General features: G+C 44.8%; 1 protein-coding gene across 6 annotated transcripts in view; it reads right to left on the bottom strand.

The window, feature by feature from the left end:
• Positions 1 to 24,785, bottom strand: part of Arhgef28 (Rho guanine nucleotide exchange factor 28) — a 297,367-nt gene that overhangs the window by 30,414 nt on the left and 242,168 nt on the right. For all 6 annotated transcript variants that reach the window (XM_087625772.1, XM_087625793.1, XM_087625783.1 and 3 more), the window contains 10 exon segments: positions 24,563 to 24,639; positions 19,245 to 19,423; positions 18,090 to 18,181; positions 16,801 to 16,983; positions 14,715 to 14,846; positions 11,500 to 11,594; positions 8,875 to 8,913; positions 8,725 to 8,772; positions 2,977 to 3,462; positions 1,604 to 1,898 (listed from right to left, as the gene is read on the bottom strand). In XM_087625772.1, coding sequence (XP_087481898.1) covers positions 1,604 to 1,898; positions 2,977 to 3,462; positions 8,725 to 8,772; positions 8,875 to 8,913; positions 11,500 to 11,594; positions 14,715 to 14,846; positions 16,801 to 16,983; positions 18,090 to 18,181; positions 19,245 to 19,423; positions 24,563 to 24,639 — 1,626 coding nt within the window.

Genomic DNA, 24,785 nt, shown 5'->3' on the forward strand with positions numbered 1-24,785 from the left:
ACCTCTATACAAAAGACAAATGTGGTTTGACTCAAATGGAGTTTTTAAGTCATACCAATGCCAGCACGCAAAACCACACCGACAAGAGCCCAGAAAACACCGTGCATAGCACGTTAACGAGTCAGCACAGCAGGCCAGCATGTACCCAGCAGCAACGTCCATAACCTGCTCTTCTCCACAGGACTGAACTTCGAAATAATATATGAGAGGGGTTTCTATTTCCTAGATTTTGTTTGACCCTTTACCTTTTAGTTCAAAGTAGCTATAGTAGTACTTAAATTTTGTTCTTTTAATTTAAAATAATGTTTTTAAGCAGGCTTTCATTCTCTCCTGGAGAACTCGACAGTTAGTGGCTAAGCAGTGTCAAGAGTCAGCCTGGACGAAGGCTCAGCCTTTCCAGGATCCGTCATAAATCAACTCGCAGGCAGTGTCGGAATGATTGCTCCCTAATTGGAAGGAACCGAATGCCTTTAAAACTTTTTGTTGCTGGAAAATGATCCTCCCAACTGACAAACTAAGAATATATGTTAAGCCCGGAAATATATCTGTGTCCAGTTCTAAAGATCGCCATAACTCCTGATTGTTTTATGTTTCTGAAACATTGCACTGTTGGTGATTTATTTCCGATCCATGTGGCCGGCCATTTGCTTAGGTGACTGCAAACCATCTGTTTTCCTGAAGGGAGGTTTCGAGTTCTTCTAATTCCCTACCTCCCATCCCACGGAAAACAATTCAAAATGGACAGAGATTTCAATCATTTGGATTCACATGGAGTTGGAAACCCTAGCTGCCCTTCCTTTATATTTGCCAAATGCTTTAATGGTGTTAGCAAATTGTGTTCTTACGAGGTACTTATGGAGAGACAACACTTTTTTTTTTTTTTACAATGACAAATGCTGTTAACAGTTTCATTCTGAGTGTTTAATAGTACAACAGAAGATTTCACTAATGGTACAGGAAATCGCCCGGATAGACAATAAAAGTCCCTCCACAAATCCTGTCTGTACCTTTTATTTCTGAGTGTCAACCGAGACACACATAAAGCCATGGAGGGTCTAACTATAGTGGAGAATGAATATCAAGGTGTACCATTTTTAAGTGGAGATCACTTAGTCCACTGGCCTAAGAACGCTTTGGCCATGCCTACTGAATACACTAAGCCAGTGTTTCTCAACCTTCCGGATGCTTCCACCCTTGAGTTCCTCATGGTGTGGTGACACACACACACACCCCAACCATAAGGTTATTTTTTTGTTGCTGCTTCATAACTGTAATTTTGCCACTGTTATGGATTGCTATGTAAATATTTGTATTTTCTGATGGCCTTAGGTGACCCCTGTGAAAAGGTCATTTGAGCCCCCAAGGGGTGAGGACCCCCAGGTTGAGAACCATTGCTTTAAGCCCCACCACAAGGCCTTGTTTATTTGGATGTTTTGGAGTGGGGTCAGGGGTGGCTCAGGCTTCCCAAAGGAACCACCAACCCATTGCTACGACCATTCCTATGCTATGCTCACTAGAGTTTATTCACTCTACGGAGGAGCCAACCACACAGGAACCAGTTTCACAATGACACCATACAGAAGACGTGTAAAGGATTAATTACCATTTTTACAAGAATCCTTGATGCTTTCTTGGCGAGCAGGTCTCTGAGGGCCCAGCCCTGTTGTCCAGAGTTCTGAGTTGACATCGGAAGGCTGAGAAACGTCCATCTTCAGTTCTATCTGACTATCACTAGTCCTTGCCAAATCAAGATGAGACCCACCTGGGGGGTGAGCGTCCCAGGGGGCACCTGACGTGTTTGGTTTATTGGATGTGTTAAGCGACATGTGTGTGAAGGCGTCATTGAGGAAAAATGAATTTTCATGACACAAACTCTCAGCTCGATTAAGTTCCGTTACCTGTATAAAGAAATACAGAAAAAATACAGTGATCTCTTCAGCAATTTAAACAAGTTCCCTATCGTATTTATTTAGCCCATGAGCCTGAAAACTCTTGTTCTAGAAATCACAAATTTAATAAAAATGAGGCTAGGAAGAAATCTACCATTCACTCTCCTCCCATCCCCTCTAAATGAGCTAGAACAGGAAACTCCAATTAACCGTGCACAGTGTATCTTATTTTTTTAAAAAAGCAGCAGAGTTCTATGTCATCAGAGAATCTCCACTCTATTTTAATCAGAGCAATCAGTGTCTCCACGTTTGCTCTATAAGAAGGTTGAGAACACATCCTTCGATGCACAAGAATTTTGCAGTAAGTGTAATTTCGCGAACTTGAAGGGGAAATCAGATGCAACACAGTTCTTTCTTATAAACCTGTTAACCTTGACAGCTGCATGCACTATCAATAAAAATACACTTGAGGTGCCGAGGGCAGAGGCTCTGCCCAGACAAATGGAATTGTCGAGCAATGCTATAATGGATGCAGAGGGAACAAGGGTCTTCTAACTGGTTTTACCCACTCAGTCCTTCATTGGGACGGCTCACGATAACTTTTTAGTGGAATGGATTTTGAACTCCCTATATCTAACTTTTCAAAGAGCAAATAAGCTTCCTACAGTAGTTGTCCAGTTCAATACTTACACACGAAGAGCTAAATGATCTATAAAAACACACACGCCATACAATATAATAGGTTATTATTAGTCTGTCGCAAGAGATCATTTATGAGTCCTTCAAATACCAAGAAACCAACATGCTCACAATGGGTGTGCCTCCAGACCAACTCACCCTTATCTTATTGGGGCAATTCCATCCTTTTCTTAAGGTACGGGTGTCTCAGAGCACATATCCCCCACCCCCAACCCCCCAAAAGCCTAGGATCTTAAATTTTCTGTATTCAAGTACAGATAAATTAGCTCTAAACAATATTGCCCTCCGCCCCCTCCCCCCCAAACTGAGACACTTTTGTGAGCTCTTCCAGAGGAACCAGGAACTCAGACATTTGGGTAAGCCCAGGGTACACAGGGCTAAGGCATACCTCTTTGCTCCCCGGAGAGAAGACGGCTGGGAGGCTCCTCTGGCGACTATGCTTACAGTGGCCCAGCAGACCCTGCTGGTCACGCATCCTCTGCCTCTCCCTCTCCACCATCCTCTGGCCCTCCCGCAACCGCTCGAGGTTCTGCTGGTACTCCTGGAGTTGGTGGTCCAGTTCGCTACGGTGGCGCAGCAGTAATTCCTCCTGCGACTGGCACTCACGTTCCCGTGCCTGCAGCCAGCTCTCTTGGGCCTCCTGCTCACGCTGTTGCTGGTCACATGTGCGGTGCCAACGCCGCTGCTCTTGTTGGAACTGGTACTGGAGCTTGTGGATGTTGGCCAGCTCTTCACGATGCTTTTCCAGGTAACGGGATTTCTCCTGGTCTTGCAAGGGGCCACCTCGGAAGGAGTGGCTAGGGGCCAAGCTCTCCTGCTGCTGTAGAACTAGCTTGTGGATCTCAATGTGGCTGTCCTGGATGGTCAAGGCAGCCTGGGTGGGGGTGGGGAATGGAGAAGAAACCAAATGAGTTAAGTACAGATTTGTGTTACATATGGGTTGGGAATGGGATCCCAAATGCTATGGGTTCAAGGCCTGGTGGTTTGCTATAGAGCTCGTGGGAGAAGGCAAAACCTTTAAGAGATAGGTTTAGTAGATGGTCATGGATAAGTGGGGATGGACTGGGGTGTGCCTGTGTCTGTGCCTCTGTGCACGTGCACGTGTGTGTACGTGCCTGTGTGTGTCCATCCTGGTAGGGGATACTGGGACCCAGCCCATAGTCTCCCCACCATGAAGTTCTGCTTTCCCCAGAGCAGTGGCACCAAGTGTCCATGTACTGAAACCAGGGGACAGCGCCGACTTTCCCTCGTCTAGCTTGTTACTTAGGTACTTTGCCAATAAGACACAAAGCTCGCACAGCTTGTTGACTGTTTAACCTCTTGATCAGAAAGACCTCTAAAACGTGGAATGCTTGCTTGCTTATTTTTATATCCTGCCCCTTCCCAACTTAGATCCAAGGCACACTGAGCTTTGAAATAGGCTTGCCTACGTTTTCCTATCAGTACAACTTGAGAATGTTTACAGGAAAGCATATATATTAATATATACATATACAATAATATATACCATCAATATTGCTGGCCTTTCATATCTAAGAGAGTTTGGTTCGATACTCCAGTGGCTAATCAAGACTTGGTGCTCAAGTCCTTAACTGAAATGGCTTAGTAGTAAGACATAACCTACCCATCCCCCCACCACGCCCAACGCTCTGAGTTGCCCTTAGATTGCTTGCGACCCCTAATGCGCCATCCTTCACACGGGGAGGGGTGGACGCCAGCTGCTTCCCTGGAGTCGCTGGAACTGACTTTTCCGTCTTTTTGATCCAAGGTTGGTTAGGTTTCAACCTAGGATAAAAACCTCACAGCTACAGAGGGGTGATTGTTCTCATTCTTGCTGTCGGAGAAGTGACTGGCTGCTGGTTGTTGGGTTGTATTTGAGTCACTCCTTTGGGTAGGAACTTGGTGTGCAAATTCACAACGCTCTGAATCCCCGTTCTGTTCTCATTCTCCTTCTGAGGTCCCCGCTCAATCATTCGTGGGAATTTAAGAATCTATATAAACACAGTAGGATCCTTTATTTGAGTCCCAAACCAGAAATTACTTGAGCTTTATATATTGCTTTCATGAAGACATAAAAATAAAAGTCAACTATTTGGAGACTTTTGGCAAATAGTCTTTTTATAGCATAATGCCTGAGAATTGCAGTTAATGCTGCTTTTAGGAGCTATGGAAGTCAGTCGATCTAGTCTCCTTACTGCTAGGTTTTAGCATCAGAGCGAGAAGGTTATACAAATCAGAGCTTAAAGTCATGGTTTACCTGATTGCTAACAGGGGGCAGCTACAGTTAAGGGAAAATAGGCACTCTGGATCCCAGCAGCCATGACTGACATTCACGAACCGTTCTGAGTCACAGTATCTGACTAAGAAGAACTTAGCCACATCACGGGAGAGAACTACCAGGATCTGAAATGATGCCAGTAAACCAAACCAACAACGAAGCGACGGCGAATGAATGTTCTTGAAAGCCTTTAATTTTGAAAGTTCCCATTCGAAAGCAAGAAGGAACAGAAGGGACACGCTGCAAAGAGACACACACTGGGTGCCTATGCATGGCTTGACTCTGAAGGAGAAGCCATTACCCTCCTAAGGATAAATTCAAATCTTTGCTTCCTAAGATGTTTCCAAACTGCCCATGTAACCCGCACCCCGGGAAGATGGGCACTTGCCCATTGGCTTGTGTGATCGGCACTCTTCTATATTTCTGAAAGTTCACAAACCAAGATGTTTCTAAATTCGTATTTGCCTTGGAATGAGACTCAAAAAATGTGTTCACCAGGGCCCTTTGAAGCCAAATTTGTATTTTTAAATTTGAAAATTAATTGGAAAATAAATCGACGAATGACTTTGGAGAGCTCAATGTCATCGTGGAGAGTGGGCACCAGCCACTGTGGCCTTTAAACCTGGGGTGATTAGCATTAGTGAACCACTGGCACCCCTGCTGGCCTGGAACACAGTGGATGCTACCACTACTCAACCACCCTAGACTCCGAGGGTATCCGGGAGGCCGTCAAGCCCACTATTTTGCCAAAACAAAAAGGTTCTAGCTCTGTGTGAGGATTGTTACTGGCATAACTCAACGAACTTTTCATGGCTGCTCGAGATTGGGATACGGCCATTTTCTTCCCTCTCACAAGCATGCACTGAAGACTGGGATATTGATTTTCCACATTTAACATTTACATTTAGAAATTCTTAACTGACTTTCATTCCACTTATCTGAGTCCATTCCCTCTCCAGCCTGTCTATTCTTCCCCAACTCTAACGTAGGGACTAATCGCCGTTTCAGAAATGGGCAAAAGTCCAGCTTCTAAAGAGAGGACCACACCACAAAACAGAAACATTTCAGACCCCGTAGCCTAAGGCCAGCTCAGGGAATCTATTGGAGACACTGCTGTTTCCTATTTGTAGTGAACACAGTGGTTCCCGCCCTTCCGAATGCTGTCACTCCCCGATACAGTTCCTCATCCTGTGGTGACCCCCAACCATAAAATCATTTTTGTTCCTGCTTCGTAACTACAATTGTGCTACTTGTTGTGAATCGTAATGTGAAGATCTGTCTTCCCTGATGGTCTTAGGCGACCCCTGTGAAAGGGTCGCCAAGGGGTCATGACCCACAGGCTGAGAACCAATGAGGAAAAACGGAGGCCAGTGGACTGCTGAACTCTTCTGAACCAAAGATGTGCACGGGGCGGCACTTAGAGGTGAACGACGACAACAGAAACAACTCCACATCTTTTCACCAGGCAACACAAGTCGAGATGCTCAATGGTCATGGCCCCAAGAGCTTCATGGACTTTTTAACTTTCTTTTTTTTTTCCTTTTTCAGAGCTGGGGACCGAACCCAGGGCCTTGCGCTTGCTAGGCAAGCGCTCTACCACTGAGCTAAATCCCCAACCTTCATGTACTTTTTAAAGCCCGAAGCTTTTCAGTTGATACGTTTCACAAAATCGATGGACCTCTCAGATCCCCTGTCTCCTAATACTTTACAGAAGACAGTAAAGTCACCATCACATGAGGTGACTAAGATAGGAAGCTTACTGTTATTAACCACTGTTGGTTAACATGGTTGAGGATGGAGGCACGGGCAAATTGTGGTCCAGGTACCACGTGTGTCCCAGGACAGCTCTGACACACGTATAGACAGTGCCATGTCACCATGTCAGAAAGTTAGGTGACCCTGTATCTACCCAAAGCAGTATTGATATCATTATTGAAAAATAGTCATATTTTTTAAAAAATTTTTTCAAACTCTCTATGTGAAACATTCCAGAGAACCTATGGGAAATTTCATTAAAACAAAAACTGAAGTTAAATGGGTTGGCTGATATTAAAAAAATACATAAAAGGGCCGGAGAGATGGCTCAGCGGTTAAGAGCACCAACTGCTCTTCCAGAGGTCCTGAGTTCAATTCCCAGCAACCACATGGTGGCTCACAGCCATCTGTAATAAGATCTGATGCCCTCTTCTGGTGTGTCTGAAGACAGCTACAGTGAATTCATATATAATAAATAAATCTTTTAAAAAATACATAAAACCCAATAGTTTTTATTAACAACCATAACTGGATCAGCATAGAACTTATGTGTTTTTTAATTTATAGAGTCTGCATGAAGACAATTATAAAGCTTCCGACATAGCCTAAAATAAGAGGAGACTGGCCCCATTCTCAGACAGACCTGGTCAGAGAAGAAGCACTCGTTCTCATCCACTTAGTTCATAAATAAAATGTTTTAACCTGGTGGCCTTGGTAGAAAATGGGACAGAGCGACCTATAAACCTTGTAAAATATGCAAAATATGTAGAAAAATGCTAAGAGGGTACTAGTGTCACCCTATACTCAAGTGTAATCCAAAGCTTTAATAACTGAGGACGGGGCTGTTACCGGAGCTCGGAGCTCGGATCAATAGTGCTTATGAGAAAGTGTTCCTGTTGTCAAAATCTACATAAGAAACCATCTAATGCAGCCATGGTTCTATGCTTTCTCTTCCAAATTTAGGCTCCATTTTCCTTTAACAGTCCTAAGGTGTAAGCTGAGAGCTCGCTCTGCTTTTAAATTGAGGAGGGGAAAGAAGGGAAAAGAAAAAGACCGTTTACTAAAATCGCAAAAAAGTAACTATAGGAATTTTAGCCCATGGAAACATTCAGCTATGGTTAAAAACACTTCCCATAAGGACGCTGATGTTCGGTGCTATCGATAACGCAAACATAAATCATTGGAACTGAATTCTATAGATCTGGATACTATTCATACATTAACAATCATGCTGTATATAGTTGACACCACCGAAAGATGTGTGTTGCCAACGAGTAAACATGGAAGAGTCTAAACTCTGGAGGGATACACACGACATGGTAACCTTGTCTTATTAGTTGGTTTGTTCCCTCCTTTAAAAAAAAAAAAAGCAATTCTCTCTTTAGAACTGCAGACAGTTTACTTGATTTTTATTCTCAAAAAATTCTACACTGTTTAACTATTGTCATGAAAGCATTGAAAATTACTAAGCACCACAGAGAGCACACTGGGCACACCGGCAGCTTCCTCAGTGCGTACCACCTGAGGGACGGATTACAGTCTCCCAGTTCACACCACTAGTGTGATTTTTTCCCCCCAGTTCACACCACCAGTGTGACTTCCTATGCCTTCCTCAAAAGGTAACGAGCCATTAGTAGGCGCCTCGGTGACCGCCCATTTGCTTTTGGGTGACAAGCGAGCAGACCAAAGCACAGAAGGGCATACAAATTACTTAGCCACCCCTCACAAAGGCCTAAGGCCGGATGTGGAGGTGACACATGTTTAGGTGGGAATTTCAGTTTTCACCAGAAAACATGAAGTCAGGCGACGCTCACCGAAGCGGTTCACTGTGTCAGACCCAAGCAGGCTCGTTGTTAATATTGAGAGACACGAACAGGCTTTATGCTTTCTGAGAAGATTCGGGTAAAACGTGACAGTGCCATGCTGCCTTGTGATCACAAAACCGGGTGAACTTGGCTTGTCTGGCGGAGTGACACCTAGGGGGTTGGCACTCGGCTAGGATGGCTTACGGCCTTTCGAATGCTCTAATTTCTGACGTCTGGACACCAGCAGTGTACATGAAAAGAAACATCCCCGCGGTTGGACGTACAGGAGAGCCGTTACCTGAAGGCTGTAGAGGAGACGCGTTAAGTTCTGTATCGCTTGTATAATCTGGGGGGGCATAGAAAAGATTACGTGTGTCAGATTCTTGCAGAGCTCCCTTAGGCACGGTTTGAGAAAGGACGGGATATGTTTAAAGCATGTGTAGCTCACCTCTGATTGTGAAGAACCGGAAAAACTTCTATATTCCACCTAAAATACATAAAAACACGAGAAAATGAGCAGCCGCTCAACTTCTGAAAGCTTCTAAGTATTCCCGCGATATGAGCTACCCCATCTATAACTCCATTACCTCAGCTACAGTAGCTGTCTCCTCCTAGGCTGGAGAAGGAAGCAGCCGTTTGACAAGATAGGTCTTACTCATTCGTGCGTGACAGACAACTCTTGCCCAACCACCCCTTACAACGGCATGGAGGATGGTGAAGAAACTCGAGGGGAGGCTGTTGCACCTGGTTCTCTGGAAGCTACAGGACCCACCACAGGGACTCTAGTGCTCTGATCTCAAGGTTGGGGAATCATGATGCCTGAGTAGCCAGTGGTTAGAGAGAGGCAGCCCCAAGGAGGCGCTTAGTCCCCGTTCTCCAGATCCCACCTCAAAAATCACCAGCCAGCTCAAGCCCAGGAGTGAAGTCGGAGGACACTGGCCATCTTCTCCTTGGGGATGGGGGTCTATGCCTCAGACTTTGTCTCTTTCACACCACTGAACATCAGCGACCGTGTAAATACCGAGAGCTCTAGTTCCCCAAAGTGCATAAAGCATTTGCTTACGTGTTGTCTGTCTTCTCTCATTAGTAAACCAATGAACAGTAAGGTTTTTATGCATTTGCTATTATATCCGCAAACGGAAGGATGGTGCTTAGCATTGTAAGGGGCGCTCAGCAGAGAAATGACTGTCAGTTGTTCTCACTCACATTCTCTTTAATAACGAACACTATAAACTCCACATTTCATGAGCTAGGAAGCCATCATTTCCCTATCCTCCAAGAGCCTACAGCCTCCTGTATGATGCTGGCTTTCCTCTGAGCACATGTCATGCTAAGCCCTGAAGAAAGTCAACCATATTGCTTAAAGGAGGCACTTAGCTTAACCTCGTGACGCGTGAGCCCAATCTCCTTTCCCTTCACACTGTTGTACGGATTTTGTTGTTAATCAGTCCCTTAACAGGGAAGGGACAAAGGTAGAAGAGAGAGATGGAGGTCAGTGCTTTAGAACTCTGCCCAAGTGTATGGGAGACACCAGGACTAAAGCACTCTGGTTTGGTGGTTAAGTTCTTAAAAACAAAAACAACAAAAAGAAAACAAAAAGTAAAAACCATGATATTTCCAATTTTTATATTCTACGAAGAAGTAAATGAGTTAGACTGTGCTTGCTACATTTGGTTACTTACTGCTCAAACCTCTGACGCTGCAGGTACACGTACATCGTCTTTCTAATGGACTTCGTATGCCACCTGGTGGTCTTATTGAGTAAATGCAGTTGATCATTGAGAATTTCTACCTTGAGTTACTGTTTTTAATTCTTTCAGAATTTTGTTTTAACCTAATCTTTTTAAGGAAGTTGGTGAAGGCATCCATCACATTCTTGCTTAAAGCTTTAGCCAAGTGATCTTTTTGTGTATCTGTTTATTTCCATTCTCAAAAGGCCCTACCAAGTGTCAGCTTTTCCAGAGGTTAATAGAAAGAGAAACCTGAACTCACTTCTCCACCCGTAAGTGAGTCAGGGGTAGGAGCCAAGCCATTTCCTATACAGAATTAAGCTGCCATCGACCAATTATTTTTCCTCCCTAAAACCTTGGAGCAATTAAAAGCAGCACACTTCACACTTCAAAGTGAAGGTCACACGGAAAAGCAGGGGCCATTTAAGACAAACAGTTTAAAGCTTACAATCAGAGTAAGTAGGGTAAAATTCTCTATTCATAAATTAACTTGGGCCTCTGAACTTTGCAAATGTAAATCAGAGGTGGCTGTTCTGTGAAATTCTGAAAGCAAGGCTTGGTTCTGTCCTACGTCACATATCTGTAAACCATGTAACAGTAAAATGTTGCATCTATGACATACATATGCCATAGTCCCACGCTGGGCATATTAATACCTGGTAATGGAGCTAAATCAATGCTAGACAAAGTAAAAACTCTTGACCTGACTCCCCACCTGCCAGAAGCACAGTGTTATTTCTCCCCTGCTTATGAAATCACGTACTTGAAGTTAATAGGAAGCTGTATGCATGTAATTTCTACAGAAAGTCACAGCCCGCACAGATCAAGAATCAGAGAACACCATGGCACAGGCAAGAGGTGGTTATGTGGATTCCAAGTCTGCGAGAGGAAGGTGGAGAACGGGTGAGGAGTGGAGGGTCAACAGTGGAGAACAGAAGCAAAGTGGAAATCCGTTCAGCTCCAAGGGCGCCATCTGGTGGTGAAGCATCCCGATGTCGGGGCCACCTCTTGAGCAGAGAGTTACCAGAAGCAGTGGGGATAAGCAAAGGTTTACAGAGCAGAAAGTAAGCCGGAAGTCAGAGTGCAGACACACATATACACATGAGGGTTTTCAAGCCTTTTGTTTTTTAATAACTTTTCAGTTTTTTTAACACTTACATGATATAGAAAGACCACTAACATTTAAAGAAGAAGTTTAGAAAGTTTCAATATAGATATTTAAATGGATCAGAAACAATTCAGAAAAGTATTTTCAATCCACTCTCTGCCTGAGAGCTGGAGTTACTTTGTATACAAAGCAATAGGTTCTGGTTACTAGCAAGTTGGTTAACAATTAACAATACCTTCTCCCCTGCATCAGAGACCGCCAAGTCCGTTACCACACCCTGGAGCCGGGGATCCACATCCCAACAGCCTCTTCCTTCTGTCCCTTCTGTGACTAATGCCGGAAGCACGCCGTTGAGACAGAAACAAAAAGGACAACATCAAACATCAGCCAGCCAATTGGGTCTTCTATACACAACTGAGGCACACTTCAAAATAAGTTATCACGAGATAATACATACTGAGTGCTCCTACAGGGGGCGCTAGAGAGCGCAAGGCAGCCCACAGTCCCTGCTCTCTTTGAGCTTACAGGCTAAGCGATACAAAATAGCGTCCTTTGTCTCCCATCATTTTAATTGTGCTTCTTTCTTAGGCTCTGCTCAGGTGTCCATGTGCTGTTTGCGGTACCAAGTCTACATCTCGCTTTCATTTAATAGGAAAAAGCCTCCTGGGAAAGAAGTAATTTAAAACAGGTGCCCAGAGGAATAAAAGCAAGGTCTCTTGGCAGACCCAGGTCCGTAAAAGGCTTCCTTGTGGCCAGTGCAGGAGCAGCAGCGGATGGACAAGGTTTAGAAGGCAGGTCCAGAGGCAAAAGGGATACTGTTCTAAGAAGGCTGGAGGTGGCCAATGCTTTACTGTTTCAGAGTCATAAAAACCGAGAGCTGCCTCAGTTTCTCCTCACTTCAGCTCTGCTCACATTTCCCACTTAAGATTTAATACTTTACAGTGTTAAATACACTGTACTTACACATTTACACACTTACACTTACACTGTACACATTTAACCTAGGAAATCACAGAAACCCATCACAAAAACAAATTTACCTTTAGCCATGAAACCTCGGTTGGCAGTCATTTCTTTACAGATTTCAATTAAAACCTGGGCTATGTTTACCTTTTACTGCTTCAAACCAGGCTTCTCAAAGCTGGGACACACACACACACACACACACACACACACACACACACACACACTTCATTGGAGCAATATCTGACCAGGGCCTTGATCAAGATGTTCATTTTATGATGTTTATAAACTTAAAAAAAATGTGGTGTCATCACGCACCATTATTTCTAACAAGGAGCTGCCATTTTCCCTTTGTTTAAATGAACAAGATCACTTGTATCCCCATTAGAAAGTGGCAGCTGTCCAGGGTTTCAAAATCCTCTTCCAAAGCAGAGTTTTGTGCGAGTGGGAACCCATTTCAAAAGAACCAAGTGAAACACCAAGTTCAGTGGCTGTAAGTTGAGCACTGCTTAGGCAATGAGGTGGGGGGACAGTTTATAGCGACTTCCTAACTCCTAAAGAGATGTCCAAGCCATCTTCCAACTAATCTGCTCCTCACATTAACAGTTAAACCTTGGAGGAAGCTGATGTGGAGCCAAGCAGGGAGAGAAAGGTAGAGCTTCTGTAGCCCCAGGTGTAGCTTCAGGGTGGGCAACAGGGTCTCCAATGGCCTGACCATTTTAGAAAGTAGGTTATAATAGTCTCCTTCAGTAAGTATACTGATGAGCTCGGCTTGTAACCTCAGAGCGACAGGCTTGCTTCACAAAGGCCCTCCCCGAAGCCCTCTGCAAAGCCACTCTCATCCCCAAACCTTCCTTGAGGAATGTCCCTCTGCCCTTACAACTATATAGAGATCAAACTCTCAGAGTGCCATGTTCGTTCCAAGCCAAGCCAAAATGGACGGCTTCTGGCATGTGGGTTCACCCTATGCCTCTGGGCCTGATCCTAACAGCAGGCTGTTCTGGGTCTAGCAAATGGAATATCCCTTGGGAAGGCTCTGAAATGTAGGTTCTGACAGGGAGACCCCTCACTGTCCTGCCTGGAGGGAGGAGAAGGCCTGGAGTGCTCCAAACAGCTGCAGGGGCAGTGGAGCCTCTCAGCTGTCCCTGGGGCGGGGCTGGGAGCAGCACACCCGCACCCTCGTATTTTTAGAGTGCACTTCCTCAACGGCATAATGAGGTTCTTCTGAAGGAAATCACCCAGAGCAGTACAACTCCCCTGGTGAATCTGGCCGTTCAAAATGAAAACCATATGTGCACATTCTGAAAATAGAAAGCCGGGATTAAATAAAGCAGAATCTGAGAGGGGAACATAATTTCGGGTGCTCGTAATAAAACAAAACGGGGGGGGGGGGAAATGCCTCTAGGCATTCTAACCAAACCAAGGGATCTGTTGCAGAAATTCTGAAATAGAATGCCTGTGGTAGCATATACCTATAATTCTTGAACTTGGGGGAATCAGAAATTCAAGGCCGTTCTCAACTCCAATAGTAAATTTGAGGTCAATGTAAGAGCCACGTGGGAACGCCGTGTCTCAAAAAAAAAAAGAAAGAAAGAAAAAAGAAAGAAAAAAAGCTATTTCAGACATGTTATCACACATATTATTTTCTTTCCAAGTAAGGTTTTTGCCATCTTCACATGAAAAATATACTCTCTATGCTCTTAGAATCCTTTTCGGAATTCAGTATTTAGTTGAAAACCATACATAGAACGCCACACTTGGGTTCGGTGACGATGCTAAGTTCATGCTCTACCTGGTATTTTTAAACGTCTCAAACAGCTGAGTGTGGAGGAATACACCTGTAAACTGATCACTTCAGAGGCAGGAGGATCATAAGATGAGATCTGCTCAAAATCCAGAATGTATTCCAACGTGAAGAAGAATATCTGGGAGGGCTGTATGTCAGTGGTAGACGGGCTCGCTTAGCACGTTTGAGGCCTTGGGTTCTATAATCCTGGTACCATAAAAACCGAACAAGAATTGTTCAGCTATCCTGTCTGTGCACCATGCAGGTAGGGGAGGCATTCGAGCTTTCTGAGTTATGATTCCTTAGTTGATGCCCAGAAGATTTTACTCAAACACTTGTTCGCTTAATGGATTGCAGGGACCCTTACAAAAACGGTTTGGAAGTCCTTTCAAAAATTCATCCAAGAAGTCATGAAACCCCAGGCAGGGTATGATCTGGGGTGGGGCAATGCTTAGCCAGAGGACAGAACAGTACCTCCTACCAACATAAGTCTTTGTCCTTTAAATACAAGTGCCATTAATTGTCACATATAATAGCTACTTATGGCCAGCATGGTTATTCTCAAGGGTTTTTTTTTTCTAATTACAAAAAATACATTAAGTCCCCCTAAAATCAGGTAGCTACTGCATCTGTTTTATGCGACCACCGTGTGCACTGGGGCTGTACGCAGGCTCACGGCCAAGGCCTGCACTGTCACTTACAGGCAGTCGGCGATGCTGGTGCATCTTGTGCACTGAGTGTGTCAGCCAGGACAGCCCCTCCAGGGCCTTCTTCAGATGGCTGGCTTACATCAGCCAGCTTTGAAGCCTTCACAGCAACTTGCAGACTCTCAGCTATGAAGGAGAAAAACAAAACTAAATTAGAGCAATAACAATGCAGAGAGAGGGTTCAGTTTACCAGGTGTGTCCAACCTGCAATGGCTGGGCTGCATGGGCCCCAGGCTATGACAGATAAAGCTCGATACAAGCTGTATCCATACTTAAAACTGTAAACATACTTAAAACATTGTGATTTTTTGTGAGTCGATGACTTAATTCAGCTGTAACTCTTGCCATTGATTGTAACATGGCTTTTGAGCATGAAGGTTAGAGACGGCCACTTGTTGCAACACAGTGACAAAAGATTAGAAGTTGTGATCCACCGAAAGTCGATAAACCACATTTGGTCAGCAACTGTTGTTATACAACCCAGAAAACTAAAATTTGGGTTTAGTCTTCTTTTTTTTTTTCTTTTTCCTCTAAAAGAGAACCTTGGGTAGTCCACATCCTATGTAGCTGAGGAGAATCTTGAACTCTTGACCCTCCTGCCTTTACCTGTCAAGTGGCAGGATTCTGGGCATGTATCACCATGACTGTTTTATACAACACAATAATTGAACCCAAGGCTCCATCCATGTTCTGCAAGGATTGTATCCACTGTACTATGACCCCAGTCTGCGTTCATAGTTATAAAAGTTGCACAAACACATGTTCATGAACACATAGGTCTATATCCCAAAAAGGGTGTGACCTACAAAACTACTTACAGCTGGCCCCTTACGGAAAAATTACGTAGCCATGCACTCTATACCAACAGAGAGCAGCATCCTTCTGCATAGAGAATTTAACATAATTTTTAAATCTGTTGTATAAAAATATCTCAAATGTAGCTTTCAGTAAATTAGTATTCTGAAAACCTTGTAATTCAATTACTATCCACACACTATCGAGCATTGGGATCTTAAACATTGTTACTAAGATACTAGCTGTTTCTCACAGGAGTGTTTCTTCAAACTTGCTTTTAATGATACACAATCCCATCTGTGTTCTAGTCCTCTGGGGAACTACTACCCCCTCAAAGGAGACACGTTTACTTACATAAAGGAGTCTCAGCTAGCACGTGGAATAGGCCAAAGGACTATTTACTTTATTATTTATTTCTAAAGTATCCTCCATACATTTAGACCACATTCGGGTCAGGGAACGACTTATGAGCATCCACTGTTATTTGATGACTAATGGAGGGAACTTCAAAGAACATGGGAAAGAGACACTTGCAGCTGTGGCCACACGGGGGCGCAGGAGAACCACAGTGGATACTGGGACTGGGAAGAAGTTCTACAGGGAAGGGTGATGAGATTCAGGAAGAGAAGGGAGGGAAAACAGCAAAGCAAAGGGGCTTTTCAAAGTGTGAGCTCAACTGTCTTTGTTTAAATGTCTCCACCTGGCAAGAATCCCTGCAGTCAGGTATGGACCAGTGACATTGACATAGCACGGATTCTCATCTGTGGCCTCCATGGTGCTTCCACTGCTGTGGTTCCCCTGGGCAGCAGGGCCCATGAGTGTATCCACCGATGGCTTCCGGCCCCGCATTTGGGAAGATTTGATAGGGTGAAAGAAGCTGGAGCAAGCAAGCACCCGCTAAGTCTGAGCAGGTGATTTGCTCCATCAAGGCTTTCTTCGTGGATACCGTCAGCCTCCTCCACTTTATTTCCCAAACACGTCCCAAATCTGCCTATGACTGCATCTGTTGCCAGTGGTCCTGACCACCGAATGTGAAGAATACCCACTCCCTCTCAAGAGCGCTACAATTCTCCACTTCTGTGTATTTTTCTTCATAGCACTTCATACTTCAAATCAAACATACTTACTTACCTTTGAAGTTTCGGGCACATAGGTTCTATGAGAATAAGTATTCTGGTTCATTTGGCTACACCTCGGCACCAGGGCCACTGTGCACAGCTTATAATAGGGCCCCGGTAAACACATTCTCAATCCATCATGCCAAATCATTTCTAGGGCAACTCACCTTCTCTCAGGGCTGCTGCAAGCAGGGAGGCTGCCTGGGGAGGTTCTCCGGGGTCGGGCTTGATGAGCAGATGGGGTTCTAGGTGGACATCCTCAAAGCCACTTAGTTCCCCAAGCTCAGCGTAGATGTGCAGCTTTTCTTCCAAATATGTGCAGATCTGCTGGTCTTGGTTGCTGAGAATCTCTGAGGAAGAGTATCCATCGTAAGAGGTTATCATGAGCCTGCTGCAAGCCTGCTGTGCAGATCAAGTCGCCATGATTTAGCGAGCATTCTGGCCCAGCACTTTTGTTGGGCAAGAGAGACCCAGATTCAAATTCCAATGCCTTCCCTCGTAACTGCGACCTCCTGCGAGTGACTCAACATCTCTCCTTTCCCAAATTCCGGAATACCTCGCAAAGTTATTTTTTTCTTTATGGGGACATCTTTCTAGTAAGACTGAATACCCAGCTCAGGGAGGAGACTTGAGGCAGCCCTCTCTGGAGTACGTGAAGGCTCCCAGGGGTGAAGAATGCAGGGCTGAGAAGCCTTAGTCTTCTTGGTCAAAGCCAAAGCTAGTTTATGGTTCTTCTTCTAAACCATCTTTGTGTGCATTAATTTTCACCTGACTTCAGTGTGTTCTTGGACTCTTTTTTTTTTAAGGATTTATTTATTTATTTATTTATTTATTTATTTATTATATATGAGTACACTGTAGCTGTCTTCAGACATATCGGAAGAGGGCATCAGATCTCATTACAGATGGTTGTGAGCCACCATGTGGTTGATGAGATTTGAACTCAGGACCTCTGGAAGAGTTCTTAACCACTGAGCCATCTCCCCAGACCCCTCCAGGAGTCTTAAAGCTTAGAGACCCTAACTGGCATCGAATCCAGAGAGTCCCTGCTTCTGCTAGTTAAGGAAGTTGGGGAGCAGACAGGAAATTCTTACAGACTTCCCTGAGTGACTCTATCGTAAGGCCTGGAGTTGAGAATTAGTAAGATAAACATACTTATTATCTTTGCAATGTCCCCTGGCCCCTCCCGTTGAATCCCTTGACCAGTCACAGAAGCCTGACATGGCAGAAACTCCATTTTTCGCCAGCACCACATGGCCCATAATTACTGCCTCATGTGTGTTGCCTGAATTTGCATGAGCATCTGAGTCACGTGGACCATGTCTGTTGACGGTGGTTTTGGTGAAGGGTGGGGGGTGTGGACCTCGGGTGCACGCAGTTAGCCAGTGCCGTCACCTTCTCTAATGACATCATGATTTCCCTGCTACTCAAGACCACAGCCAAGCTGCACACACACCTTGACATTGCTGAATTTTGGCCACTCTAGCGTCAGCTTTCCGCCTCTCTTCATCAGACTCACTTGTCCTTCCTCCTTCTTCTTCTGGACAACTTTAAAAGACAATAGTCAAGGCGTCACTGAAACCAGTTTCAAGGATTTCCAAGCTTATTAGAAAAAATGTGGAAACTTAGCAAGAGAACTAGCGACAAAAAACAAAAAACAAACAAACAACAACAACAAAAAAAATGAAAAGTAAAACCAACAAAAACACCAAAGCAACAACAACACCAAAAAATGAACAAAGAGAATTCACTGTTCCTCCCTTCTGAGAGATTAGTTTTCTTGGGTACTCACATATGCCAACATAGATTCAAAGTTTCTATAGGATGGTTCAAATATCCCAGCCCCCACAACCACCACTACCACCATCAGCAGCAGCAACAGTGGCATTACATCATTCAGTGAAACTAAGGTAATAGCGTTTTTGGTTTTGTACCATTATGAAACTCCTCTTGATGGATCTAGAATAGAAGGATCATGGGACACATAGTAGACCTCCATATTGGGTAGATGTGGTGGAGATGGGAGTAACTTACGGAATGTCAAGCTCATCCAACTCATCAAATTACCAGTAGTAACTATAACTCCCACCCTTGCCCCTCGTTTATCAAAACCATCCTTGCACAAATAACAAGCAATACATTATCCGAGAAAACTGAAATTCACCAGGCATTTATTTGAATGGTTCCTCGGGCACACAGAGAAACAGAAGACACAGTCCCTGCTCTGAAAGAGCTTCCAGTCTACAGAAACAACTCGAATACCTACATGTAACAACTACAGGAAATAGAGGGCAGGCCCCAAATCAGTGCCTTAGAAAGTGGGTGTGACAGACAGCATCTTAGGCACAACAGGGAACACCTCGACCGAAGGGTCTTCATGGAGCAGGTGAGCAGGAACCACACCAAAGCACACAGGTAGAGCGGGGAGGCACGGCATGCAGGGAGATGTGCAGAGGGCAGGGGTGCAGGCAGCATGCTACAGCAGGCAGGGGCAAAGGTCAGGGAGCAGGCAATTCTGGCTGAGGCAAAGTTTTCATGCCGGGGAGATATGGTTAGAATACATTCGCCAACTGAACAAAGGCATTGCATAGATGAACAGCAGCAAGGTTACCTTTCTACTGCCTGCTGGATCCGCCTCATCCAGTTATTCCGTTCCTCTTTGGAACTGGTGTGGATTTCATACATCTCGGGACCCGCTGACGAAGCACTGATGAGAAACATGCCTCTCTCCTCGTTGGCGACTTCCCTAGCGATGAGCTTCTGAAGGGAAATAACTGAAGGCTTCTGGTCCTGTGAGAATCGAGAGGATGCACAGGTGAAACTGTGCTGTCTCTAAACCAAGAGAAGAGCTTCGGAAGTTCAAAGGGTCTCCAGCGGAGAACAGACAAATGTCACATTAGCTCTCCCCTGGCTAGGACAGTGTTTGGCACAAGCAACTGAAGACAGCATTCAGCACGGGAGCCTGTAGAGGGCAGTTCTTACTCAAACCAAAGCAAATGGAGAATGAGGACTGAGGGGGATAATTACCCTTAAGGTTGGCAGGTTAGAGGTTGAAAAGATGGCTCAGTGGTTAACAGAAAATGCTATTTTTGCAGAGGGCCTGACTTTGGTCCCCAGGACCTACATTGGGTTGCTCAAAACCACCTATAATTCTAGCTCCAGGAGATAGAATGCCTTCCTCTGGTCTCCACAGTACAGATTTATACCCACACAGGGACGTACAGATTTTAAAAGATAATAAGTATTTTTTTTTAAGATTTGTAATTTCAAAGAGCAATTTTAAAAAGAGCAGAGAGTGAGGGAAAAAAAAATGAAACCTCTGTAGTTGAAGAAGGGAATTTAAAAAAAGGTATATCTGACATTACAATGAGATTGGGAAGGAAGGATGGGGACCTGGAACCCATCGGATTTGTCAGTAATTAAAAGACCATGATAGAAACCAAACCCTAGAAAATAAGGTCATCAAATAAAATGTGGAAACGGGCAGATAAGATCCGAGAGTCCTTAGACATCACCAGCCTCTTCTGCTCAAGCCTTGTAGATCTCAGCCCCAGAACTACTGAAGCTCTACCCGTAGGTGGCTCTTCCTCAGCAGCCAGACAAACACTTGGTGAGCAGGTCTGGCCCTAACCCATCTTCATCCGCCAGACACATGCCTTGCACAGGACAGGCATGCGATTGATGTCTACAGAATGGATTTAACGTAATTCCATCTGGGAAATTGGAAGAAAGTCTTTAAGAGTTAATGTCCAAGGTATAAGGAAATAACTTTTACCAGCATTTACTGTGGTCTTGCAGGACCTCCAAGCTGTGCCCTGGAGCCACGTAGTTGACAATGTTAATAGTCCCACACCTGGCTCAAGAGCCTTGGTTAAAAAAAGGGCCAAAGGAGCATCTGCAGGATGAGAAACTACGTGGGAGTTATGGAGTCTGCTTTGGTCTGCGGATCCCACCACTGTCTACAGAGATGACTACAGCATGTGGTTTTGTTTGTCCCTTGTGTACTGAGCGAAGGCTTTATCCACAGTTTGCCATTCTATATTCTCCACTAGTGACTTCTCAGATGCCTGGGCTGCATCTGGTGTTACTGGCCGAGGCATCTCTGGAGTGTTTTTCATGTTTTTCAGAGCAGTGGGGGAGGGGGAGACATCATGATGGAACAGACTACTGGTCTACCCAGTCTTACATTTGGCCTCTGGAAACGGAAGGTAAATCGGCCTGCCCTCTGGAATAGAGAAGTCCTCTTAAGTATTATTAAGATCCCTTTTAGTATTGGAGGTGTATGTTTTTGGTGTCCTCTTTCTATGTATAAAAATGCAGTATGTTAAAATGCAACATGGAGTTTGAGTTGCTTGATATGGCATAATGTGAAATTAGTAGTGGTTGGTTAGTGCTTCAGAGAAAGGGAGGTGGTGGCAAGATGTTTCAAAAGAGAAGAATAAATAAAGGGAGATGAATTAAACCCATAGCAACCAGAAGGCATCGAGGGCATGCTTGACATCGTTTCATATTAACTCTATAAATACTAGTGATAAACAAGGTTCACCGTCCCCGGGAATGAAGGCAACACATCAGCTCTGAACACATCACACTGATGATGCAAGGGCCTCATGCGGCTTGCAGGGATATTTTGTTTGTACCATAGCATGTTTAAGCCATTGTCGTTGTTGTTGATGATGATGATGATGAGATGATGATGATGGTGGTGGTGGTGGTGGTGATGATGATGATGATGTTACCAACATTGTGGGTAGGAATTCCACCATTTAGAAATACCCTAGAGCTAGAGGTGCTTAGCAGAAGCAGAAGACTGGCTGTCCCGGACCATATCCTCGTTTAATTTATAAATGTCAGCTGTAGCTCAGTAAGCATGATCACCATGACACTAGGCCTGCACCTCACTAGCTGAGGACAGTCCCCACTGCTTGTCGGTGTCCTTATCACACTCACTGCTGACTTCATTTACACCTCTGCGGACATCTGAAATGGATGCCATCTCCTTCTGATAAAGGGGACGAGGAAAGGAGAGGCCACTTCCAGCCCAACTGCTACCCCATCTCCACTGGTGCTTGTGGTTCCACTGAGGCAAAAACTCCCCAAGCTTGTCTCCTATTTTGAAGTTAACTCATAGACGAACATGTTCATCTTCTCTTTTCTACTGTTTCAATATTGAAATCTCCTTCTTTAATAGTCAAGATAGTCTTCCTGGGTGCCATATTCCAACTTTATTCTAGATTCCATTTCTAGCTGAATGATTTTTTAAAAAAAAAATTACATTGGAGTCAGAGGGATGACTCCGGGGTAGAGAACAGTAAATCTTTCAGAGGACTCAGATTTTGCCTCCCAGAACCCATATCAGGTGGCTTACGAACACCCATGACGCTGGCTCCAGCGATCTGACAGCCTTTTCTGGTCTCTGAGGGTAATTGCACACATGCATACATACACACACACGGAGGGATAGAGAGAGAGAGAGAGAGAGAGAGAGAGAGAGAGAGAGAGAGAGAGAGAGAGATGCACGCACACACACGCGCATGCATGCACAGCAGTACTCTCCTGTAAGGACAGTACTTTCTCCTCTTATTGCTTTGATATACTTCCAGTAGTTTCCAAATTCATCATGTCTTCTACATCCCCTTTATCAGAAGGAGATGGTGTCCATTTCAGATGTCCTATTAAGATTCTTTTCTTCTGGGCAAAGGAAATGAGGACTCTCGACTATGGGTCCTAGTATGAGGACAAATTTCTAAACATTACAGTGGGAACCAGGAAATGCAGACGTGTGCAGCCTCCGAGCTAATGATTCATTCCCCTCAGACAATCACTGTGAGAGGCTTTGGAGATAGGCTGCTCTCAGATAAACGCAGTAAGGAAACATGTGAACTCAAAGTAGGGTACACTTGACTCTCAAAAGGTAAGAGAATATTTTCTCCTTTGCTCTTCAACATCACCTTATGCATGTCTGTATCAGACTACTAGAAGCAGCACCGACAGCAATGTTCTGGTTTCCATGACCAGAGCGTTTACCCAAGGGAGCTAAGGCTGCACACTCCCAGTCTGGTATTTGGTGGGTTGCATCCCTAGCCCTGCTTCTCCTCCACAGATGGCACACATAAACCAAGGAGTCACGTCAGACCTCAAATCAACATCACAGCTAGACCCGAATCTGCATTTAACTCCCTTTCTAGGAAACACGGTCTGCCCTTGTCTTAGGCCTAACTCCTGATCAGCCTGGGAGGATTAGACCACTCAAGAAGCAGGATTCACCTCTTTTCAGGTGATTGGATCTAATGAAATCTTTTCTACAGTGGTGCGATGTGAAAATGTCTCTTCAGCTTGGCCCCCAACAGCGCATAGGTTAATTACAATGAGTCCATCGTCCTGGGTTTCCTCTGTGTTCTTTCAGGGTTTCCCAGGTACTGGCATGGGAAGGTTGGTAGACAAAGTGGAAAGTTTTAGTGAAATCTCTAATAGATGAAGGCCAACTAGGTCAAGGGGCACAGAGTGTCTGTCAGGCTCCACACTACCCTCTGCTCTCGTCAGCAGCCGGGTGCTGAGGAGAGGGAGGAAGAAGCCGCCTGGGCCAATCAGCTGAGCGCAGGCAGGCAGGTTCCAGTGCCTCCCTCTCACATCATTGATCAGACATGCTTTTTTTGCTTTCTTTGGACAGCAAAGAAACACTTTATTAAAACTTTGAATTTTCCAAAAAAAATTCAATTTTTTTTAGAGTAATATTGCGCTAAGAGACACAATAGCCTATCACTGGATACGCACTAAACACCAAGCATTGTGCTTTGGTTTCTCTTGGGCAGAACGGGATGCCCCATAACACCAGCAAGCAGTTAACTGTGACATTTTTTTCTCCTCTGTACCCTTAGGAACACACAGAGGCTGGTGTACTGGCTAGTTTTGTGTGTTAACACGAGCTGGAGTTACCACAGAAAAAGGAGCTTCAGTTGTGGAAATGCCTTCATGAGATCCAGCTGTAAGACATTTCCTCAATTAGTGATCAGGGCGGGAGAACCCAGCCCATTGTGGGTGCAGTCCTGGGTTCTCTAAGAGAGCAAGCTGAGCAAGCCAGGGGAAGCAAGCCAGTAAGAAACATCCCTCCATGGCCTCCGCATCAGCTCCTGCTTCCTGACCTGCTTGAGTTCCAGTCCTGACTTCCTTTGGTGATGAACGGCAATGTGGAAGTGTAAGCTGAATAAACCATTTCCTCCCCAGCTTGCCTCTTGGTCCTGAGGTTTGCGCAAGAAACCCTGACCAAGACAGCTGGGTAAGATAAGATAAGTTGCAGTGGTAGGATACAATCTAAAATGCACTAACCTGTGAGACCGATCTACATGCCGCAAAAGGAAGGGACACACGAATGACCATAGTCATTAGAAGCAGCCGTGTCAGGACCAAGGGTCTTCTTTAAAGCCTGAGGCTGCAGCCCAGGGGGAGAACATTTGTGTAGTACGAACAAAAACGTCCTTGACCCATTCCCTAGCACTGTGAACAGTGGAAAAAAAGCACTCTCTTTTAGAAATCGTGGGGTTCTCTTGTTTGGAAGAAGGGTATTAGCATGGTACCTTAGAGACAAGGCTAGCAAATGGAAGGAAAAGAAGAGAGAGTTGCTGGAAATGACCTCCGCCCGACCCTGATACCTCCATTGCCAAGAGCTGAGTGCAGGTGGCCAGACGGCAGGGAGGTGCTGGAGGCCTGAGAGCAGCGTCTGTTCGCCATCCATGCTGAAGCATCACAATACTTTCAACTGACTAAAGCGCGTGCGGAAGCAGCTATGAAATCCGCTATGGCAGAGGGGATACGGTATGGGCATATTCTTGACAAGCAACTTTCTTTTTTCCAATTAGGAACATTGGGCTTTGCTGAAGGGAACACAGCACCACCTGGTAAACACTGTGCACTGCGTGGTCATGTACTTACAACAGCTGCAAAGATATACTTCTGGTCTTTTTCTTGCAAGAAGAGCAGCACATCGGTGAGAAGCAGGGCCAGGATGTCTTCGAAGACAGAAACACAACGGTATTAGTGAAGGGAACCGCAGCCGAGGTGCCTTTACCAGCTATTTTAATTTCACGACTGATATTTAAATCAGTTTAACAAAAATGAAAGACATCCTATGAAACTTTTACTTAACACACACACA

Source organism: Rattus norvegicus, chromosome 2 (genome assembly GCF_021556685.1).
Source record: "Rattus norvegicus strain SHRSP/BbbUtx chromosome 2, alternate assembly SHRSP_T2T, whole genome shotgun sequence".
Lineage (NCBI taxonomy): Eukaryota > Metazoa > Chordata > Mammalia > Rodentia > Muridae > Rattus > Rattus norvegicus.